Source organism: Monodon monoceros, unplaced genomic scaffold (assembly GCF_005190385.1).
Source record: "Monodon monoceros isolate NGI ecotype Baffin Bay Population unplaced genomic scaffold, NGI_Narwhal_1 Super_Scaffold_10, whole genome shotgun sequence".
NCBI lineage: Eukaryota > Metazoa > Chordata > Mammalia > Artiodactyla > Monodontidae > Monodon > Monodon monoceros.
In genome coordinates, this window is record NW_021703766.1 from 27,605,790 (window position 1) to 27,630,070 (window position 24,281).

At 39.8% G+C, this 24,281-nt stretch overlaps 1 protein-coding gene across 6 annotated transcripts in view; it reads left to right on the forward strand.

Moving 5' to 3' along the window:
• FAM192A (family with sequence similarity 192 member A) overlaps nt 1–24,281 on the forward strand; it is a 42,046-nt gene that overhangs the window by 3,118 nt on the left and 14,647 nt on the right. For 3 of the 6 annotated variants that reach the window (XM_029238413.1, XM_029238440.1, XM_029238423.1), the window contains exons 2-6: nt 7,313–7,454; nt 7,952–8,050; nt 8,452–8,573; nt 13,387–13,520; nt 20,782–20,846. In XM_029238413.1, the coding sequence (XP_029094246.1) occupies nt 7,328–7,454; nt 7,952–8,050; nt 8,452–8,573; nt 13,387–13,520; nt 20,782–20,846 (547 nt within the window). In that variant the 5' untranslated portion in view covers nt 7,313–7,327. Of the gene's footprint in view, nt 1–6,816; nt 6,913–7,312; nt 7,455–7,951; nt 8,051–8,451; nt 8,574–13,386; nt 13,521–20,781; nt 20,847–24,281 lie in introns of all 6 variants that reach the window. The other 3 variants (XM_029238456.1, XM_029238448.1, XM_029238432.1) reach the window with 2 other exon arrangements.

The following is a 24,281-nucleotide window of genomic DNA, read 5'->3' on the forward strand; positions in this document are numbered from 1 at the left end:
TCCTCCGGCTTTGAAACAGATGCTGTTTTTCTTCCTTTGAGTCCCAGATGAAGTAGTTGGTTTGCATTTAGGAATCACAATGTGTAAAAAAAATATAACTAATACTAGAATCACACATAGTGAGGGAAGTGTTTACACTCTGAGAGGCACACATGAATTGGGGAGCTGAGAATCAGCTAAGGGAACCAATATTTAAGTTCTCTCTTTTTTTCTTCCAGTGGATATAGATGAATTCAGGGTAAATGCACATATGATGAGATTTTGTTCTTGTGCTGTGGAAAGATAAATGCATATTTAGGTTTTTTTAAACTTTTAACTTCATGTGTTTTTTAGATGCCTAGACAACCAGAAGTTTACTTCAAATTGCTCTTTATAGTAAACATTCTAAATATGAATTACACTGCTTATGGTGTACCCTCATTTTGAGATTCTTTTGTCTCCTTTGCTAGTGGAGTAGGTTAAATAAGCCTCAGTGTTAGAAGAGTGACTAAGGATTACTTTGTCTAATAGTAAGTGCTGACAAAGTGTTCTCTGTTAGTAGTTGTCATTCTCTGAAGTTTTATTTATTTATTTATTTATTTATGGCTGAGTTGGGTCTTCGTTGCTGCCCGTGGGCTTTCTCTAGTTGCCGTGAGTGGGGGCTACTCTTGGTTGCGGTGCGCGGGCTTCTCATTGCTGTGGCTTCTCTGGTTGCAGAGCACAGGCTTTAGGCACGCGGGCTTCAGTAGTTGTGGCACATGGGCTTAGTTGCTCCGTGGCATGTGGGATCTTCCCAGACCAGGGATAGAACCGTGTCCCCTGCCTTGGCAGGCGGATTCTTAACCACTGCGCCACCAGGGAAGTCCCTGAAGTTTTATAATACAGGGAAAGTTGGCTTGATCTAAACTGCTGTAGCTTGGTAGAAGTGTCTCCTGGCCAGAAAGCAGTCTTTATTTGGAATATTTTTGAGTTTGCCAGATGGCAAATTCCTCTTAGTTGCTGTCCTGCATTTTGAAATCCCATGTGACTTGAACATGAGGATAAAAATGTTGGAAGAGCAGTACTTAAGTATATTTACTGACAGAAAGAAAGTGGATTGGCCTATTGTTTTTGCTCCGCAAAGGGAAGCCTTAGAACACTGTAACACAGAGATCTGATCCTCCCTGGTGTATTTTTACACGTACAGTGTATCTGATGTTAGAAATTAGGAGGGTATGGTGGCTAGTGATGTAAACACTTAGGTAGTCTGCCATCACAAAATTCAGTTCCATAGGAAACCAGATCCCATTAATTTGTATCATGGCACGAGCTAAATGGAATAATTTTCAGGTCAGCAATGGCAATTATTTTGGGAGCAGCAATGTAAGTTTTGTTTTTTAAAACTTGTATAGCATGGTATGTATGAGTCCATTCTGTCCCACCAACCTGGAAATTAAATACTACAGTCTCCAGTACAAATACAGTAGTGCAGTGTTTAACATTTACTTCAGCTTGAAATATAAGAACTTTGTTTCTTTGGCTGTCAAGCAAATTTGGAAACTCTTTGCATCAGTTTGAAACTTTTAAGTTGGGACAAAGTGATTTTGGCATGGTTTTGGTTTTCCATGAATTCCCTATTTGAAGAACTTAAATAATCCTTTTAAAAATAATGTAATGTTTAATTTGATAATTAAACTTGAGTCACCATGCAGAAAAGCTATGTGAGTAAAGGAAAGTTGGCAGCATTTATTCTTTCTAAAATTAAACACAGTAAGGACAAAATAAGCATTCTCAATGTAAATCCTCTTCATCCCTAAATGAATTTTTATAATTAGATCCCCGGACCCCTGGGCTTTTGTTTGTGTTTTGTTTTAAATTATTTTAGCAAACAAAAGAGGAAAATAAGAGACTTGTGAAAATTTAGATAGGCTGTAGGAATTTGAAATAGACACTTTAATTTCTGGTTTCTCTGTCTACTTCCAGAAGAAGGTAAGTTGTGGGTACTCATCACCTTTCTAATGCAGAATAAACAGTCAGTGAATGTTGGACTCTTCAGAGAAAAATGCTTTGTGTGGGAAATATTTATTGCTTAGTGTGAGAGCATTTTTTTAGTCAGTTGAAATTAAAGGAAAGTAGCAAGAGTTTTTTTTTTTAAAATAAATTATTTATTTATTTTTGGCTGCGTTGGGTCGTCATCGCTGCGCACAGGCTTTCTGTAGTTGCAACGAGCAGGGGCTACTCTTCCTTGCGGTGCATGGGCTTCTCATTGTGGTGGCTTCTCTTGTTGAGGAGCACGGGCTCTAGGCACACGGGCTTCAGTAGTTGTGGCACGTGGGCTCAGTAGTTGTGGCTCGTGGGCTCTAGAGTGCAGGCTCAGTAGTTGTGGTGTATGGACTTAGTTGCTCCATGGCATGTGGGATCTTCCCAGATAAGGGCCCGAACCCATGTCCCCTGCATCGGCAGGCAGATTTTTAACCACTGCACCACCAGGGAAGTCCCACAAAAGTTATTCTTGAAGAAGACGTCAGTTATCTAATATAGTAACGTGATGTAATCTTTGGTCTTGTGTTTCCTATTGCACAAGTTGTATAGTGTTTGAATAGAATTCCCTATGGGACAAAGACGCTTTGGTGAATATTTGTTTAATGACTACCATTTTCTATAATTTACATTGGACAGTATCTAAGAATATTCATGTGAGAGCATTCCTCCCTGCTCAAATTCTTCAAATCCTCTCCATGGTTGGTTTATTCAATAAGTATGTCTTTATATTTAATGTATGGCAGACACTGTGCTAATAAGCACTGTGAGTAAAAAGAGCTGTTGGAATAGTCATAAATGGTAAAACACAATGGGTAAGTGCTATAGTAGAGTAATAAATAGCTGGAATAGGGGCCAGAGGAGAAACAGGGAGACTAATGGAATGCTCTTGCAGTAGTTTATGCAAGATGAGGCCCTGAAAAGAAGAGATTAGAAAGGAAAGGACTCTTAAAGGAGAGGATGAATTAGAAAGAGATCATTATGGGGTAGAAATAACAGAACTTAGAGACTGGTGGCATGTAAGGGAAAAAGGAAAAAGGAGTCTAGATATATGCCCAGGTTTTCAGCCTGGGAAACTTGGTTGATCCATATTTGTGCCCTTCATTACTGCCTCCTACCTGTACTGTTCACTTTGGTAATTCATTACGTACACTATTGGTATTAACTAGTGCAAGAGTACTAACTCTTAAAGTTTATTTTCTTTATCACCCCATAGAATTTGGCACAGTGCTGGACACAGTTCAGCATTCAGCACAATGTTGAGTTTATTTAAATTGAATTAATAATAAAACAGTAAAAGAGAGAACCACAGTAAAGGGGAAATATAGAATTACCAAATATGTATACATGTACGTTTTCCCTAATTTCTGTTGTGGTCCCTTTCCCACTTCACATATCATGGTTGTTTATGTCACTGATTTATTTCTTCTGCACTCCTTGAGTGCAGACAGTATTTCTCTCACTCCCATAACCAGAGCTTAGCATAGCACTTTGTAGTAATGGCAAACCTTTCAAAGCATTTTTAAGCAGGTGCCAAACACTGTGCTAAATGCTTTACATGAATTCTCTTGTTATCCTCACAAAAGCTTTATAAGTTGTGCAGTACTATTTTAATCCCCATTGGTGAGTGCAATCTGTGGATTGGGAAACTAAGGCTCAGAGGAGTTAAGTGACTTGTCCAGGATCATACAACTTGTAAGTGGCAGAACCGAGGTCTCTTGATCTCAGAGTCTATAGTCTTCATCATTACCTGTATCATTACCTCTTGTAAGGAGACTGCAACAGAAGGTATTTGTTATATATTGGTTGAATTAGATTAGGTTGTAGTGAAAGGTGTCTTGAAGTTAAGCTGACTTCTTGGCAATATTTATTGACAGTGAAGTTTTGAATTCTGAAAAGACCTGAATATTTCTGGAGAAGAAATATTCTGAATATTATCCAGAATACTCAGGAGTATGACCACTTATTCATGAATATTTTCTGTACTTTAACCTCTCCTAATATAAAAATTAATTAGCCAGAGGGCCACTGGTGGCATTGAAGGCAAGAAGGGAACAACAGTAGTTGAAGTGCCAGGGAATGAGGACCTACAGAAGATGTGCAAATTGAAGAAAGAGATGGATAAAGCAGTCTATGGTTTAGTCTTGGCCCTTTTAAACTCACAGAAATTTATTATAATTAGGTGTGTCCATCTAGTTTTATTTTGGGAATGAGGGAATGTCAGGATTATATTAGCTTTAAAGGGTAGAGTTTTGGACTTCCCTGGTGGCGCAGTGGTTAAGAACCCGCCTGCCAATGCAGGGGACACCGGTTTGAGCCCTGGTCTGGGAAGATCCCACGTGCCATGGAGCAACTAAGCCTGTGCACCACAACTGTTGAGCCTGTGCTCTGGAGCCCACAAGCTACTAAATAAATAAATAAATTTATTTAAAAAATAAAATAAAGAACAGATTTTTTACAAGTGTTCATTAGTTTTTACTGTGTGAGTGTTTTCTCAGGAAGTCAACCCTTTGAGAGAAGTAGAGTTTCTCTGTCATTGTCTTTAAATTTCCTTTTTTTGATGTGTTTCTGCCTTGTTTTCATTTTCATTAGCCAACGGTGATCCTTGATTTTGTCCTTATTTGTGAAAGATGGGGAAATAGCACAGGCTAAACTCTTTGGGTAGAAATTGAATTCTAACACTTTTTAAAAAAATCTCTTTATTTATTTATTTATTGGCTGTGTTGGGTCTTTGTTGCTGTGCGCAGGCTTTCTCTAGTTGCGGTGAGCGGGGGCTACTCTTCGTTGAGGTGCGCGGGCTTCTCATTGCAGTCGCTCCTCTTGTTGCAGAGCACGGGCCCTAGGCTTGCAGGCTTCAGTAGTTGTGGCATTTGGGCTCAGTAGTTATGGCACACGGACTTAGTTGCTCCATGGCATGTGGGATCTTCCCGGACCAGGGATCGAACCCGTGTCCCCTGCCTTGGCAGGCGGATTCTTAACCACTGCGCTACCAGGGAAGTCCCAAATTCTAACACTTTTGAGAAAAAGGTTGATGAAAAGGAGAGTAAGAATGTCTTGGAATCCCATAAATTTGTCTTTTCCCAAAAGTAATTGATAAATGTTGGGAAGATTCTTATTTTTCCAGAGTTTCCATTTCAAATTCAAACCCTTGTTTACATGTATCCTAAAGGCTTGTTTACATGTATCCTAAAGGCTCTGTCCCTTGAGTTTCAGGGATCTTTGTTAAAGTTAAGTGAAGGTAGGTTCTTCTTTTTCCAAATACTCAACAGGCTATGAAAATTAAATGGTTTTACTTCCTTAATTTTACATTATAAGAATAATCTTAAGAGTCTCTGAATTCTTATTTAGATTGAAGCATGTAAGATTCTAGGTTTTTATTTTGGCCTTTTAGAAGAGTTCTTTCAGTATTAATATTTTCATTTTTTAAGTGTAATGAGAGTGAAGAGATGCATTTAATGGCATACCAGTTGCATTACCATATCCTAACATTTATTTACCAGGTTTAAATCATATGCAATTCGTTAAGTTCACTGCTTTGAGACACTTTTTTCTCTATTTTATAAGATTAAAGGAACTAGAAATGTTTGACTTAGAAAAGCGACAAATTAGGAAAATGGGAGTTGTCTTCAAACAACTGCAGCATTGTCATGTTGAAAAAGGAATTTGGCTCCTTTTGTGTAGTCCCAGTGGATTGAACCTGTGTGTGGAATTTATAGGGAGACAGATTTCAGTTCAGTTTAAGGAAGAACTATCCTACCAGTCAGAGCTGTTCAGAGTCAGCTGCCTGGAAGGGAGTACAGTTTTAAAGTATGGGTTGGATGAAAATCTCCTGGGTATGGATGGTGGGTTCTGCTGTCAGATGGAGAATTGTTTGAGGTGGGCTATAAGGACCCGTTGCACTCTGAATTATTTACCAGGAAGTAAGGGTGAGAGGACAGCCAATTTAGGGTGAGAAAGGAGAGCTACAGCTAAGAAAGGGGACATTGAGGGCCCAATATGTCTCTCCCATCCATTAGAGTTCTACATAGTTGATGTTTTCTCTGCCAGAGAGATTTAAGAAAATGTTGGCTCTTGTTCCATAAGAGGTCATTAGGCAGAACTTGAGGAATTTTTGGCATGGTCACAGAGACAGAACAATTCTGTCTGTAATGCTAAATCAAATGCTAAGTAATGCTAAATCAAAAGTGTCCAGGTTGTGGGCTTTAGGTGGGAACAACAGCTTCTGTCAATTGATTTGGTTTTCTTTCTAATAAATTTAAAAATTTTCTCATTGTTGTTTCGTTGAACTAAACTTCAACAGTAGGATTTAGGCGGAGACTATTCTTTTGTTCTGCATGTTCAGATTTATTTTCTCAGTTTCCATTTTCGTCTTTAGTAGAGAAAAATGTTTCATCAACATTCTCAGCACTGGAATTTGATGTAGGAAGAAAGCTGAAATTGACATGTCCTTCTTCTCAAGGAGGATCCCTGGTTTCTGGGAAGGGGTATGGTGAAGTGGGTAAGAGTATGAATTTTTGCTCTCAGGCCTGGATTTGATTCTCAGCTCCACCATTCACCACCTTTATCACCTTAGACAAGTGACCTAACTTCTCTGGGCCTAAAGTGCGTAAAATGGTTGAGGTCATTGTGGGAATGAGAAAAAAGAAGGATGGAGGATAGAATCTTAAGTGGGGCAGATTTGGAGTTTACAGGGAGGAAGGTCAGGAAGAGATGAAAGAGGAGTCATTTTAGTAGAGTACAGAGGACATGGAACCTGAAGTGGGGAGATCTGGGTTCTTCTAGTCTTACTTTCTCCACTTGTGGTCTGTGTGCCTCTAGGCATATCACTTTTCTGCTGAACGGACTAGACTCATCTCTAAGGCTCCTTGAATATCCGAGTTTCTCGTTTTGGAATCTACTTGGAAATAAAAACAGGTGAATCAAGGTGGTGTAATATCCCTGAAACAGGAATTTCGAGAAGGAACAATGTCAGGGTGCCCAGGAGGCCAATTTATCTATATTAGAGGGACAGAGACAAATCTGGAATGTAAGATTTACTGTGGCATATCATGAGAATTATTCCAGGTCCTCTGCTGAGTTTGTAGATAACATAGATGTTGATAAAACTACTTGATACATTAGGAAAATGTAATCATGTGCTTTCATCAGTGACCTGTAAATTAAACTGCTTGAGGATTTCTCAATTCAAGGTTGAAAGGAGTTTTGCGGTAGTCTATTGCTGGGGGAGACAGAGCTCAATCTTCTTGTTTCTCTTTAGAATTTTAATTGCAGTTCTCACTCGAAATGGTTTTTTGTTTTTTGTTTTTTTTTGTAGACTGATTGTTCCATTATGGATGGAGGGGATGATGGTAACCTTGTTATCAAAAAGAGGTTTGTGTCTGAGGCAGAATTAGATGAACGGCGCAAAAGGAGGCAAGAAGAATGGGAGAAAGTTCGAAAACCTGAAGATCCAGAAGGTATAGAGGCTTGTAGACCTTTAATCCTTACAACCCTGCAAAGTGGGTATTAATGTCTTCGCTTTAGAGTAGAGAAAATGAGGCTCAAGGGAGCTATGTAAGGCCTCCATAGCTGGGAGCAGAACCAGGGTCCTCACATCTTTGCCCTTTCCACTCTGCCACACTGTCTTCCAGGAGATTCTGCTAGTCTATTCCATCTATTCAGGTGGATCCAGGATCTGAACAGCTGAGAATGCTGCTACCATGCAGGGTTTGGGTGGATCCCTCATCCAGTTAACTGTCTCAAGCCTTGGGCCCTATTAACATTGATAGTTGGCTTTGAGAACTGCTGGCCCCTCTCTGAGGTCCAAAGGGAAGCTGTGGACTTTGTACTATTTTTGTGTTATCTTTGCCCTCAGATCAGGCAGAGACTTGACTTTATCTTTAAAATCCTTTGTGATTCCAAAATAATATGAAAGGATTCTAAAGTATGTATTTTTCCCCTCCCTTTCTTTCAGAATGCCCAGAGGAGGTTTATGACCCTCGGTCTCTATATGAAAGGCTACAGGAACAGAAAGATAGGAAGCAGCAGGAGTATGAAGAACAGTTCAAATTCAGTAAGCTTCAGAAAACAGTGTCCAAGGGACTCTGCAGGGCCTTTTTGGTGCACTTTTGCCCTGTGAACACTTTTACTAACCAGCCATGAAACTGTCTTGATTATCTTTAGATAAAATTGTCTGTAGATGCTCATTTGGTGGAAAAGAGACAAATTTCTACCATCTAGACCACATTGAACATTTTTGTTTAGAACTCAAGGTACCCATTTTAATTTATGCTAATATCTAGTAATGGGAGAGATGCCTTGATTTTATGTCATGTTATCTGTCCAAAAACAAATTCTTTCTTCTAATCCCCTGAAGTATCTGCTATTTATTTAAAAATAGGACAAGGAAAATTCTTATTTGACTATATTTTTCCTTTAGCCTGTTAAGTGTTCCTTGTTTAATTATTTCCTCAGAAAACATGGTAAGAGGCTTAGACGAAGATGAGACCAACTTCCTTGATGAGGTTTCTCGTCAGCAGGAACTAATAGAAAAGCAGCGAAGAGAAGAAGAACTGAAAGAACTGAAGGAATACAGAATATCCTTTGTACTTTGTTAGGAAAGTATAAGGTGTCAGTTTCTCATCAACATCTATGCATTTTAGTTTCTTCATAAGTAGAATGAGGGTCTTCTGCCTGGTGATCTCTAGTTCCCTTTCAACACTGATGTTCCTAGGACCCTGAGTAACTGGTAGTGATATGTAGAGTTATGTTGCGTGCAGGAATCTGTCGCAATCAAAAGTCCAGATCCTTTAGGATTAACTAAAGGCCTAAATCCTAATAGTCAGTACCAGGTTATTCTTGCCTTGTGGTATTAGACTCTGAAACAGGTGGACGATGCAGTGAACCTCATCCAGGGGAGAAACTGGCTTCTACGTTTTAAAAGGAAATGTTTAGCAGCCCTCCTGTGTCCTTAGTAAGACCTTCCCTACAGATACAGCCTGGTTTGTCCCCATAGGTGGGTAGAGAAAGCATCCAAGAGAACTTTGCTTTGGTTCACTATTGCCTTTTTGGCATCCACTTGAATGTCTTAATAGACATCCCAAATGTAACTTGGCTGAATCAAAATTCTCAATTCCGTGCCTTATTACCCCGACCCTCATCACACCATCTCCCTCCCCACCCCCCACCCCCACTCCCAATCTCTTCTTTTTCTGGTCTTCCCAATCTCAGTAATGGTACTCCTATACCCCCAGGTGCCTGGGCCAAAAACTACCTCCAAAATGTACTCCAAATCCTGCATTTCTTGCTTTCTCTACTGCCACTGCAGTCGTCGTAGACCTTCTCTGGGCTACTGTGACCATCTAATTGTCTCTGCTTCTGCTCTCCTCCCCCACAATCCATTCTCTAGACAATAGTCTGGGGAACTTTTGAAAACATACGTGGGATCATATCACTTTCCTGTTTGAAACACTAGTGGCTTCCTGTTGCATTTAGTCTTAAGTCTACATTCTTTACCAGGTCCTACAAGGCTCTGCATGATTTCGGCCAACCCACCACCGTGTTGTATCTTGAACTACTCTTCCTCCTGTTTACTATACTCCAGCCTACTGGCCTGCCTTATGTTCCTCTCATACTGAGCTCTGTGAGGCATTTGCTATTTCCTCAGCCTGGAATGCTCTGCCCTCAGAGTTTACAAGGCTGGCATTTCATGACACTTGGGTCTCAGCTCCGTTACTCATAGAGCACCCCATCTAAAATTGTACCCACCCCCATCACTGACTATAATGTCATTTTTTTTTTTTTTGCGGTACGTGGGCCTCTCACTGTTGTGGCCTCTCCCGTTGCGGAGCACAGGCTCCGGATGCACAGGCTCAGCAGCCATGGCTCACGGGCCCAGCCGCTCCGCGGCATGTGGGATCTTCCCAGACCAGGACACGAACCCGTGTCCCCTGCATCGGCAGGCGGACTCTCAACCACTGTGCCACCAGGGAAGCCCTATAATGTCATTTTTTTAATGGTCTCTGTCACTACCTGAAAATCTTAATTTATATGCTTACTGGTTTGTGTTGTTCTTTATTGCTGGGATATAAAGTAAGCTCCATAAGAACAAGGACTTGATCACCACTGAATTCTCCAGTGCATGGCATATAATAAGTTCTTAGTATACATGTGAATATATTAATGAATGACTCATAGGAGAGGTTAAAAGGGCCACCTTAGCTTTTTCCTTCTGTGAGAAAGCTAATTTGAGTATTTCATGCTTGTATGTTGAATAACCTCACTAGTGTGACTGAGCAGGCTTTACCTCTAAGATTGATAATATGACTGTGTGTATGTGCTAATTGGTATTTGTTGCAGAGAGTGTGCAGTAGGTTCCATTAAAAAGTTATGTAGGAAAAAATGTGGACAGATTCCCAGGGATTTGGTTTAAGACAAACTTGGTTTAAGGTGACTGACGGTGATCGAGATAAGGTGGCAGCACGGTGCCGCAAAACCTGCTCTGAACTGGTAGCGAAAGACCTGGCTTCAAGTCCCAGTTCTTCTAGTGGAATTCTGGTATAACACTAAGTAAGATAGGAGTTGATGGAAAGTCACACCTCCATCCCAATTGTAGGATTGAGCTTGATTTTTCTGAGGCTTCCCTCCCGAACTCTGTTCCGTGGTGACCCCAGGATGATATTATGCATTGATATATCTGAGATGGGCAGATATGTGTATTGCATTGTTTCAGGCACCTGGCTTTTTCCTCTAAAGAAAAATATATTAATTACACTCTCATTTGAATTATGTCTTGTTTCATGTGCTTAATTTGGTAGGCAAGCAAATAAGACAGAGTGTCTCCCAAAGCAGCATTTTGGAGAGTATTGTTGGTGTGGTATGAGTGTGAGAGGCCTTTCGGTTTTCAATTCAAAGAGAAGAATGAACAGGGCAGCCATGAGGCAAAAGATTCTTTTCTGTCCTGGTAACATTACAGCACAATATTGAAGAGGCTTCAGGGGTATTAGCTTTTTTTATGTATGTATATAAATTTATTTTGTTTATTTTTATCTTTGGCTGTGTTGGGTCTTCGTTGCTGTGTGCGGGCTTTCTCTAGTTGCAGAGAGTGGGGGCTTCTCATCGCTGTGGCTTCTCTTGTTGCGGAGCACGGGCTCTAGGTGCGCAGGCTCAGTAGTTGTGGCGCACGGGCTTAGTTGCTTCGCGGCATGTGGGACCTTCCCGGACCAGAACTCGAATCCACGTCCCCTGCATTGGCAGGCGGATTCTTAACCACTGAGCCACCAGGGAAGCCCAGGGTATTAGTTTTTATTGGAAACTTGGAACGTTCTGACTGTCTAGAAAAACTGAAGCAAAGCAAGCCTTCCAACCCACTGATGTGCTAATCCCAAGCATGCATGTAGCCAGAGTCATGTTGAAATAGGAGTTGAAGGATTAGACATTTGTTTATTGAAGCTCTAAATCAGGAGCTGGTTCTTGGCTTTGCTTGGTTGCTATAAAATGATACATTTTGTAATGTGATACTTGTGAATACAAATAAGCTATGGTTTGTGCCAGTACAAACAACAGAACTCTTGTTTCTTTCAGGTTAGAGCAGTATTTATTAATATTATGTGTGTTGTAAAACAATGTGATTTAAAAAAAAATGCTCATCTAATGCATTCTATGAGGTTTTTGAGATGTGTTTGTGTATTTAAAGCATTTTAGGGGGAGAGGGACTTAGGGGAAAAAAGGGCTTATGCTTTGGATATGGATCAAAAATATAACTACCACTTCCCTTCCTGCCCACCAAAAAAGAAGAGGTTGAGGGCTTTTCTTCACTTCAAAAGAATAGAAAGTTAAGTGTTGGTTTTTGTCTTTGTCTTGGTATTATAAATGTGTGGTTTTGTTATATTTTTTCCATTTTTGTTTTATTTTTCAATATTTAATATTAATTTTCTTTGAGAGTTTCTATCCTTTAGTGATAGAGTTGTAGGTAAAAATCACAGCATGCTCATTATTTTTGGTATTCTGTACTAGAAAGATGAAATTTCTGTTTCTTTCATTTTTATTCTAAAAAAAGAACATTTAGTATTAACATATTATCAGTTTCCATGATGACCTTAAAAACATTAAATTGATGAAACTCAGAATAGTACTGAGCATTATGCATAATCTGTATTGAATATTAAAAATGTTTAAGATAACTGGTGCCCATAAGAATCGAGTTAGTGTCTGAAGAGTGATCAGAATTAGAATTTCCTAATTTCTGGTACCCAATTTCTCCATTATTCAAAGATACAGGAATAGCTTACACCATATACCCCTACCCCCACCCCTTTGGGCTGATAATACATACTTCTTAGATATCTTGGGCACTAGATGTCACTATTGTTCCAGCAAGGCATTACTGCATCTTAAGATGTTCCAATACATGTTTCAGTACTTATCTGTTGATTGATATGTTGTGGGAGAGCATGAAAAGGAAGGAGGGGAGGGGGTTGGTGGAGAGAACAAAAGAAACTGGCAAAGCTTGAGGGCTAGAGATTGACATCAAGCATGAAAAAAGTATGTTACAAGTGAACTGGTTGCTTTATGCTTTTAAAACAACTTTTCAGTCCTGTGTTGTGTTGCATATGCACAGGGGTTTCTCATTAAATCACCTTGAGAGTGTTTAAAACAGGTTCCTGGGCCTCTGGAGGTCCTTATTCAGTAGGTTTGGGACAGGGGAGGGACTCTGTCTTTTAATGAGCCTTAAGGTGATTCTGATGTTGTCTTGCACCAGCAGAGTAGGAGTTAGTCTTCATGATGTCTAAAATTGAATGCCACTGGTAGTCATAGGACACTCCGCAAAATTTGATTTTTACCCTTGGGGGAAAAAGCAAATATTTTTATGTTTTCAGGGAAGCTACATTTTTTCTGTTGCATTCTTCAAGGTCTTTGTTTTCTCCAGCAAGCATGATATTGGCCATGTCTTTGGTAATAGCAGGTTTTCTGGCTGTACTCAGATTTTCATTGAGAATCAAAAGGAAAAAGTTTGCTTCTCTGTATTATTCTGGGCTTGATTTGCTGTTTTCCTCCTAGTCACCTTTATTTATTTTTTAAAAAAAAATATATATTTTTTGGCTGTGCTGGGTCTTAGTTGCGGCATGTAGGATCTGGTTCCCTGACGAGGGATCGAACCCGGGTCCCCTGCATTGGGAGTGCAGAGTCTTAACCACTGGACCATCAGGGAAGTCCCTTCATTTCTTTTTAAATCAGCTGGATTTGACTGGCAGAATAAGGAGGGGAGGGCATTTTTAAAATAAGTAGGTTGAACATTCCATGGCAGAGCTGAAGTGCTCACGGGTTATATCTGCCTTCCATCTCTTGATTTATCACTGTCCTGCTGTAGCTCTTCTTTTTGCTTAGTTTGACCCTTAACCTGTAACTCACAGTAATCTCAACAAGGTTGGAATTTCTCAAGAAAACAAGAAGGAAGTGGAGAAGAAAGTGGCTGTGAAACCCACAGAAACCAAGACCAAGTTCTCCCAGGCAAAGCTGTTGGCAGGAGCTGTGAAGCATAAGAGGTCAGCCCGAATTCACACAACTTTAATCTCCTTCTGACTGTGTGCTTTGAAATGCCAGATTAATGGTAGCCAGAACAAAAGGTTACCTAAACATAGGTCTTGGTGAAGTTCCTTTGGTGGTCTTACCTCTCTCTCCCCTACCAGATTTGGTGTCTTCTGTAGCCTTTGACCCTTGTCTCTCTGTTCATTCAACATAATAGCTACTCTTCATTGGATACCTGCTACGTGCCAGGCATTGTGTTAAGTACTTTCCATACATGATTTCTTTTATTCCTCTCAACAACTCTGTGAAGTACAGGTTCTTATCAGATGAAGAGACTGAGAATCTCAGAGGTTGAGAACCTTTGTCCAAGGTCACAAAGTAGTAGGAGAGGTGGAGTTCAGTACTTGAGCATCTGTTTCTAGGCAAACAAGGTAGCAAGTTCTATGGAAGGATTTATATAGGGTGTACTTAGATCATGGAGGAGGAATAACTGCCTGGAGGTGGATATATGTGCTCATGTTGGGGAAGTTAAGGCCTTAGAAAGAAGAGATTGACTAGGTAAGACAACTAGGGCTTTGACGGGCAGACGGGGAGAGCAGAACATCCCAGGAAGAGAGAAGAGCTGGGGCAAGGGCACAATGATCTATAAGAACATGGCAGCTGTGACAGGGTTACACACCTGGCTGGGGCTCTGCTTGTTTGGTGTGGGGTGGCAGCACTGCCTTGTTTGCTCCTTTCTTTTCAAGTCTTGAAATGGCACCAAAGTGATTAAATCTGGTCATTTCAATTTGACCAACCCTACCACAGGCAAAAGGATGTTAAGTGCAGACTATTAGGAAAATCAATATAGTATATTGGCAACCAGCCACATGTTTTGAAGAAAGTGTGTTGATGCAGTTTTGTGGTTTGGCACACCTTCTGTGTGCTGATGTTCCCAGGAACATTGCTAGGAATGTTGCTTACATGTAAAAATGTCGTCGTGGTATAGCAGCCAAGGGGAGGAATATCAGTAGCCTGAAAAGGGCCAGTTACCCCAGCCATGAATTATTCCTTTCAAGTTTTCATATAAGCTTTCTTGCTGGCCTAGTGTCTTTGGATGTGGGTCAGTTGTACTGGGCTATACCAAGAAAGGGCTCTCTAGGCGGTCAGTTAGTTACCTCTCAGCAGTGTCTTGCTTCTAGCAGAATGTGTTGTAAGTAGCTCTCCTAGTCCTTAGATCAACTTTTATTAGATCATCCTTTATTGTTGTTTTGTGTAGCAAGGTGATAAATTAGTCTCCTGGGGCAGGAGTTCCTAATCTACCCAGCCTTGGGTTTATTAGAGTCATCTGGGAGTTTGTTAATACTGTAGATTGCCTCACAGTAATTCTGTCTGGCTCAGTAAGTTTGGAGTGAGGTCTGGAAGTCTAATTTTTAAAGTTCCATGGATAATTCCGATGCTTGGTGAAAGTCTGATGCCTGATATATGTTATGAAGCATAGTAATAAAACAAGCCCCCCGAACCCCTCACCCAACTTAAGACCTAGAGCATTATCAACAATATGAGTCTGCCTCTGTGTTCCTCCCCATTCTGTCTCTGTGCCTTGACATCCTCACACCACTTTCCTATATCTAGTTTACCATTCTTTTGCCTCTCTCTTTTTTTTTTTTAAGACGATGTTGGGGGTAGGAGTTTATTAATTAATTAATTTATTTTTGCTGTGTTGGGTCTTCGTTTCTGTGCGAGGGCTTTCTCTAGTTGTGGCAGGCAGGGGCCACTCTTCATTGCGGTGTGTGGGCCTCTTTTGTTGCAGAGCACAGGCTCCAGACGCGCAGGCTCAGTTGTTGTGGCTCATGGGCCTAGTTGCTCCACGGCATGTGGGATCCTCCCAGACCAGGGCCCAAACCTGTGTCCCCTGCATTAGCAGGTAGATTCTCAACCACTGCGCCACCAAGGAAGCCCGCCTTTCTTTACTCTTAGTAGTTTTGGGGTTTTTTTTGTTTTTTGCTACCTATATAGGTACCCATAAATAATGTAATAGCTTGCTTGTTTTGAACTTTATAAAAAATGATTTCATGGGCTTCCCTGGTGGCTCAGTGGTTGGGGGTCTGCCTGCCGATGCAGGGGGCACGGGTTCGTGTCCCGGTCCAGGGAGGATCCCGCGTGCCGCGGAGCGACTGGGCCCGTGAGCCATGGCTGCTGGGCCTGCGCATCCGGAGCCTGTGCTCCGCGACGGGCGGGGCCACAGCGGTGAGAGGCCCGCGTACCGCAAAAAAAGAAAAAAAAAGATTTCATTATATACACACCACCTTCTGTGAATTTCGTTTTTCAGTCAAATTGTTTCTCTGATTGAAACAGTTTTGTGTGTGTGTATGTATGTGTATGTATAGCTATAATTCATTCACTTTCACTGCTGTATAATAGTGCATTATTTGAGAGTCCAAAATTTGTTCATTCTCCTGTGAATGAATGTTTGAATTATGACAAACAGTGCTGACAGGTCAAGGACATGCTTTGTTACATATGTACATCTGTTTCTCTAGAGCTGTGTGTCCAATATGTTAGTCCCTGGGCACCTGTGGCTATCTAAATTAATGAAAACTAAATGAAATTTAAAATCCAGTTCCCTAGCCACACTAGTCACATTTTATTTATTTATTTATTTATTTTTATTATTTTTGGCTGTGTTGGGTCTTTGTTTCTGTTCGAGGGCTTTCTCCAGTTGCGGCGAGTGGGGACCACTCTTCATCGCGGTGCGCGGGTCTCTCACTGTTGCAGAGCACAGGCTCCAGACGCGCGCCTGCGCGTCAGTAGTTGTGGCTCACGGGTCTAGTTGCTCTGCGGCATGTGGGATCTTCCCAGACCAGGGCTCAAACCCATGTCCCCTGCATTGGCAGGCAGACTCTCAACCACTGCGCCACCAGGGAAGCCCCACACTAGTCACATTTTAAGTGTTAAATAGTTACATGTGGCTTGTTGCTGCCCTACTGGACAGCACAAATACAGCGATAAAGTGATTTATAAACTAGTATCTCCTTATGGTCTTAATTTGCATTCCCCTGTTAACAAATGTAGTTGACATATCATATGTTGATTTGCCATTCATGTGTCCTGTTGTGTGGAAGGTCTGTTCATTTATATTGCCATTTTTCTACTGCGTTATTTGTATTCTTCTTACTGATTCATAGGTTTTGTTTGTTTTTAAACGTAGTCTTGATATTTTTTTTCTCCAGTTTATAGCTTATCTTTTTACTTTAAAGTGGTCAAATATATTTAATTTTAAGGTGGTCAGTTTTTAAAAATTGAGATATAATTGACATATAACACGTTAATTTCAAGTGTACAACATAATGATTTGATAATATGAGATATATATACATATATATATAGTGAAATGATCCCCATAGTAAGTCTAGTTGACATCCATCACCACACATAGTTACACATTTTTTTTTCTTGTGATGAGAACTTCTAAGATCTGTTCTCTTAGCAACTTTCAAATATACAATATAACATCATTAACTATAGTCACCATGATGTACACCACATCCTCAGTACTTATTTATTTTATAACTGGAAGTTTGTACCTTTTGAAGGTGGTCCATTTTAAGGTGGTCAAATCCATTAATATTTTCTTTTTATGGTTAGAGCCTTTTATATTTTGTTCAAGAAATTCTTTCTACTCTGAGGTCGTAATATAGTTTTTCTTGTAAAAGTTTTAGAATTTTTGTCTTTCACATGTTAGTCTTTAAATCTGGAATTGATTTTTGAAGGGTATGAGGTAGGGATCACATGGCAATTTTTTCTTCAAATGAAAAGCCAGTTTTCTAGCAATTTACTAAATACTTCTGCCTTTCCTCAGTGATCTTCAGTGTCACCTCTGTCTTATAACAAGTTTCCATACCTATACGGGTTTGTCTGTGGATTCTTTTTTCTGTTCCTAGGATCTGTTGGACCAGTATCACTCTGTGTAATTACTGTAGCTTTGTACAGATATTGATATCTGGTAGAGCAAGTCCCCTTACATTCTTCTCAGGGTGTCTTGTCTATTCTTGGCCACTTCATTCTTCCATATAAATTTTAGTTTTAGTTTAAATTCTTTAATAATCCTTTTGGGATTTTTATTGGAATGTTATTAAATTGCTTGATAAATTTATGGAGAGAACAGATCTTTATGGATTTGAGTCTTTCTCTATCCATGGCATATATCTACATTTATTTGTTTCCTTTAATTGAAGTCATCCAATAAAGTTACAGTTTTGTTGTTTTTTTCCCCCCAAAAAGTTGTACATGTCTTTTGTTAGATTTATTCCTAGGTTTTTGTTTTGTTTTGCGGTACGCGGGCCTCTCACTGTTGTGGCCTCTCCCATTGCGGAGCACAGGCTCCGGACGCACAGGCTCAGCGGCCATGGCTCACGGGCCCAGCCGCTCTGCGGCATGTGGGATCTTCCCAGACCGGGGCACGAACCCGTGTCCCCTGCATCGGCAGGCGGACTCTCAACCACTGCGCCACCAGGGAAGCCCGGTCCCTGTTCTTTTAACTTGTGATTATAGGACTATCTATGTTTTTCCATGTCTTTTTGAGTCAGTTTTATTTAGTTATATTTTCTGGGAATTTGCTCATTTTGTCTTTTTTCAAGCGTGTTAGCTAAATTGTCAGTATTCCTTATTTTTCTGATTGCTGTTCTGTCTGTAATTGTCCTTTTTTCATCCCAAATATTGATGAATTATGCTTTTATTCTTATTTTCATGAGAGGGTAGTCTTAGTTTTATTAGTCTTTTCAAAGATCTTTTGGGTTGGGCTTCCCTGGTGGCGCAGTGGTTGAGAGTTCGCCTGCCGATGCAGGGAACACGGGTTCGTGCCCCGGTCCAGGAAGATCCCATATGCCGCGGAGCGGCTGGGCCCGTGAGCCATGGCCACTGAGCCTGTGCGTCCGGAGTCTGTGCTCCGCAACGGGAGAGGCCACAACAGTGAGAGGCCTGTGCTCCGCAACAGGAGAGGCCACAACAGTGAGAGGCCCGCATACCGCAAAAAAATAAAAATAAAAAAAAAATAAAAAAATAAAAGATCTTTTGGGTTTACTTCTTATTTTTTCTATTTTATTAAGTTTTGCTCTTTAATATCTTCTACCTTCTTTGGAATATTCTTTACTTTCTTCAAACTTATACTTTTATTATTTCTGTTATAAATAACTGTCAGATACCACGCTAATTAATTTTCAGCTCATTTCAGTTATAAGCATCTAAAGCTATAATTTTTCCTCAGCTTTCATTGTATACAATTTTGTATTTCCAACTAAGTACTTGTAAATATCCATTATGATTTCTTTGTTGACTCATGAATTAGAAACATTTTTTTAAATTTCCAAACATATTGAGGTAACTTAACCATATTTCACTGGTTCTAAGATGAACCTGTTTCTCCCTCACATTTTAATACCTTATAATCAGTGGTGTCTTAGAGTCTATGAAATATAATCTTTATCTTTTGTTATCAATTTCTCCCTTAATTGCATTATGGTTTATATGTGCTGATTCTTTTGAAATTGCTTTAGACTAGCTTTGTGACCTATTCCTGAGATTAATTTTTGTGAATGTTCCAAGTTGAGGAGAATCTGTGTTTTGTAATTGTTCTGGGTTCTATGTAGGTACAACAAAACAAACTAATTGATTGTATTGTTCAAATCATCTGTTTCTTTACATATTTGTCTGCTTGTTCTATTAGTACTTGAGGGGAGTTTTTGAAATCTCCTACTATAGTAATGATTTCTTGATTTTTTTTCAGTCTGTTGAACATAGTATATTTTTAAGCTCTTTTAGAAGCATAGATGTTCAGGATTGTTCTTTCTTCATAGTGAATTAAATTTTGTTTCCTTATAAACTAACTTCTTTTATCCCTTATAATACTTTTGGTTTTAAAGTCTATTTCCTTAATATTAATATAGGTACCCCAGTCTTCTTTGCGTTAGTGTTTGCCGTGGTTAACTCTTTTTCCATTCCTTTACTTTCAGTCTTTCTGGGTCTTAAGTTGTTTGTTTTGCTTCTAAATTTTTAGGTGTGTCTCATGAATAGCTGATTTAAAATTTAGTCTGTTAAACTCTCTTTATAGGTAGGCTTGGACTTATTAGGATTTTTTATACAATTTCTGCTATCTTTTTTTTTTAATTAATTAATTTTTGGGCCATGCCACATGGCTTGCGGGATCTCAGTTCCCCAACCAAGGATTGAACCTGGGCCGTGGCAGTGAAAGCCTAGAATCCTAACCATTAGGTCACCAGGGGACTCCCCAGCTTCTACTATCTTAATGTTATTTGTCTTTTTACTTAAAAATTTTTTCCATGTATTCTTTTTATAAAAATTGATTACAATTTTAAAATCTTTTATTCATTTTCTTTTCTTTCTACTTGTTTGGATTTTTGTATTCTATTTCTATTCGTTTGGTGGCTTACCTTGCAATTTATTAAGAATACTTAGTAAAACCTAAAGTAAATAGCTATCTTACTTCCCTGCAAAATTATCCATGGACCTTAGAACTTTTAGCTACAGTCACGTTCTTCCTTCCTTACATGCTGTCCAGGACTTTAGCATGGTCATGTTTAACACCACAAATTAGATGCTGTTTTTTTATATAGACTGTTTGTTTAGATTTGTATTTACAAGTTTCTTTGTTCACCATCCCTTCCTTCTGGGATTAAGGCCTTCCTCCTGGGACCATTTCCTTCCTCTTTGGAGTGCTTTCTTTTTTCTTTTTTTTTGACTGTCCTAAATTTTTTATTAGGTAAGAATTTACAAACATTACTTAGTATTAGTGGTAACAGTGGAGCTGGAGAGCATTGTGTCTTCTAGCTGCATGGCGAGAGAAGTACATTCTCTAGATATTCTTTTAGTGAAGGTATTTTGGGTGACTTTCAGAATCTCTAGCCTGTCACTAAAGATATTTCCTTCAATCTTTAATAACTTAACTAAATTTTTGTCATATATAAATATGTCCAGATATTCTTGAAGTCCATCTGTGGTTCTAACCAAGATGAATGATGACAACAAAGAATCTGATGTTTTGGTGATGCTTGAAGCTGTAATGCTTCACCCCTTGAATTGGTCAGAGGTTTAAATTATATTTATAACAATAATATAGCTGGAAGGAGATTAAGAACCTGAAATGAAGACTTTTCATTTCAGATCATCTCAGCTCCTTGAGGCTGCCTAAGACCCATATAAATAGTTATTGGAGCTCCTGATTCCCAAAGTTTGATCCCCAAGATTGGACCTAGCTCAAATCACCATATTTTTTTGTTACAGCTCAGAGAGTGGCAACAGTGTGAAAAGACTGAAATCGGACCCTGACCCAGATGACAAGAATCAAGGTGGGTGGCAGCTTTCATTTTGTTCTTTACTCATCATATACGTGAACCATGGTAAAAGGCTGGAATGCATTGTATCTGTGGAGGAATGTGTGCATCTCTAAGCAAACCTACCTAAACTTAACTTACCAAACCGTTTTAGGCTGTGCAGGATTTAAACCTAGCAATATGTCAGCTGCCCTGCAAAGCAATATGTTAGAAACCAGTGGAACTGATAAGTGACAATTGTGTTGTCCCAGGAGCGCTTACAAAGCCAAAGCCCTGGTCATATCACCTCTACTCACAAAGAGTGTTTCTCTGTCTCCCTTAAATGTCAAGTTTCTTCATTTCACCTGGCTGGCTACCCGTGAGAGGTAGAATGCCTGGCTCCTGCTGTTGGTTGGATTGGATTGAACCGAGAGGCTACTAAATACAGTTTCCAGGAGTACACTTTCTTTGGTGGTTCCTTTTATGTGATCAAATCTGCTACTGTATTAAGTGGCACAAAGTTATAAGTGAAAGTGAGTGTTACTCAGGACTGAATCAAGGATAAGAAATCCAAGAGTGTTTTCAGTTCTTCTACTCCTGACTCCCTGTGGAATTGAGACTCTGAGCTGAACTCAAAGGGTCATCGATAAAACAGGGCTTACATTTATTTCTGTGTCACACAAAAAAATGGATATTTTAAAATATATTTTTTTCTTTCAAAAAAATGATTATTTAAAAAAGTATATCCACTGAACTCCAATAATGGTGAGCTGTTGCTGATATCTTTTTACTCTAGAATTTACTTTTGAAAAAGGTATTAAGCGAAGAGCCTCCCTTCTACCTGTATGTCCTCTTCCATCCAATTCTCCTTCCCAGTGGGAAATAGTATTATATATTTTTAATGTATATATGTATATATCCAGAGCTATTCTATGTATGTATAAGCAATTACACATATTCTCTTTTTTTAAAGTGTTTTATTATAGATAACTTAAAACATATTCAAATATTGAGATGAAAGTATAATGAACCCCATCATGTACCTTCAACAGTTTTTTAAAAATTAATTAATTAATTTATTTTTGGCTGTGTTGGATCTTTGTTGCTACGCACGGGCTTTCTCTAGTTGCGGTGAGCGGGGGCTACTCTTCGTTGCGGTGCATGGGCTTCTCATCGCGGTGGCTTCTCTTGCTGTGGAGCATGGGCTCTAGGCACACAGGCTTCAGTAACTGTGGCACACAGGCTCAGTAGTTGTGGTTCACCGGCTTAGTTGCTCCATGGCATGTGGGATCTTCCCAAACCAGGGCTCGAACCCTTGTCCCCTGCATTGGCAGATGGATTCTTAACCACTGCGCCACCAGGGAAGTCCCAACAATTTTAAACACATGTCCAATCTTCTTTTTTTTTTTAAGAAAGTTTTATTTATTATTTATTATTATTATTATTTTTTGGCTGCGCTGCACGGCTTGCGGGATCATAGTTCCCCAACCAGGGATTGAATCCAGGCCACGGCAGTGAAAGTGCTGAGTCCTAACCACTGGACCGCCAGGGAATTCCCCGTCCAATCCTATTTCATTTAAATCTCCCAACTGTAGTATTTTGAGGCAAATCTCAGACATCAAATTATTTCATCTATAATTCTTCTGTATGTATCCCTAAAAAAATAAGGATTCTTTGTTTTTTTAACATAATTGCACTACTATTATCACACCTGAAATAATTATAATAATTACTAAATGTTATCAAATATCAGATTAGTATTCATCTTCCTCAGTTTTCCCATACATTTTTTTTCTTAACAGTTGATTTTTGTTTTTCAGATTCAAATGCAACACTGTGATCACTTGTTTTTTTAAATTGTATTGAAGTATAGTTGATTTATAATATTGTGTTAATTTCTTCTGTACAGCAAAGTGACTCAGTTATACATATATATTTTTCATATTCTTTTCCATTATGGTTGGTCACAGGATATTGAATATAGTTCCCTGTACTATATAATAGGACCTTGTTGTTTATCCATGCTACATATTAATAGTTTGCCTCTGCTAGTCCCAAACTCCCAATCCGTCCCTCCCCCATCCCGCCTTACCCTTGGCAACCACAAATCTGTTCTCTATATCTGAGTCTGTTGTTGTTTCATAGTTATGCTGATGTGTGCCATATCTTAGATTCCACATATAAGTAATATCATGTGGTGTTTGTCTTTCCCTTTCTGACTTACTTCACTTAGTACGATAATCTCTGGGTTCACCCATGTTGCTGCAAATGGCTTTATTTCATCTTTTTTATGGCCAAGTAATATTCCATTGCGTGCGTGTGTGTGTGTGTGTGTGTGTGTGTGTGTGTGTGTGCGTGTGCGTGTGTGTGCGTGTGTGTGTGTGTGCGCGCGCACACACATGCGCCACCATACTGTTTCCCATAGTGGCTGTACCAGTTTACATTCCCACCAACAGTGTAGGAAGGTTCCCTCTTCTCCACACCCTCTCCAGCATTTGTTATTTGTAGACTTTTTTTTTTTTTTTTTTTTTTTGCAGTACGCGGGCCCCTCCCTGCTGTGGCCTCTCCCGTTGTGGAGCACAGGCTCTGGACGCGTAGGCTCAGCGGCCATGGCTCACAGGCCCAGCTGCTCCGTGGCATGTGAGATCTTCCCGGACCGGGGCATGAACTCGTGTCCCCTGCATCAGCAGGCAGACTCTCAACCACTGCACCACCAGGGAAGCCCTGTTATTTGTAGACTTTTTAATGATGGCTACTCTGACCAGTGTGAGGTGGTACCTCATTGTAGGTTTGATTTGTATTTCTCTAATAATTAGTGCTGTTGAGCATCTTTTCATGTCTGTATGTCTTCTTTGGAGAAATGTCTGTTTAAGTCTTCTGCCCATTTTTGGATTGGGTTGTTTTGTTGTTTGGTTGTGTGAGCTGTTTGTATATTTTGGTAATTAAGCCCTTGTCCGTCACATCATTTGCAAATATTTTCTCCCAGTCCATAGGTTGTCTTTTCGTTTTATTTATGGTTTCCTTTGCTGTGCAAAAGCTTATAGGTTTGATTAGGTCCCATTTTTTAATTTTTGCTTTTATTTCTATTGCCTTGGGAGACTGACCTAAGAAAACATTGGTACGATTTATGTCAGAGAGTGTTTTGCCTGTGTTTTCTTCTAAGAGCTTTATGGTGTCTTGTCTTATATTTAATTCTTTAAGCCATTTTGAGTTTATTTTTGTGTATGGTGTGAGGGTGTGTTCTAACTTCGTTGGCTCTAGGCATGCGGGCTTCAGTAGTTGTGGTGCACAGGCTCAGTAGTTGTGGCGTGTGGGTTTAGTTGCTCTGCAGCATGTGGGATCTTCCCGGACCAGGGCTCGAACCTGTGTCCCCTGCATTGGCAGGCGGATTCTCAACCACTGCACCACCAGCGAAGTCCCACATACTGATTTGAGTATGTTGAACCATCCTTGTGACCTTGGGATGAATCC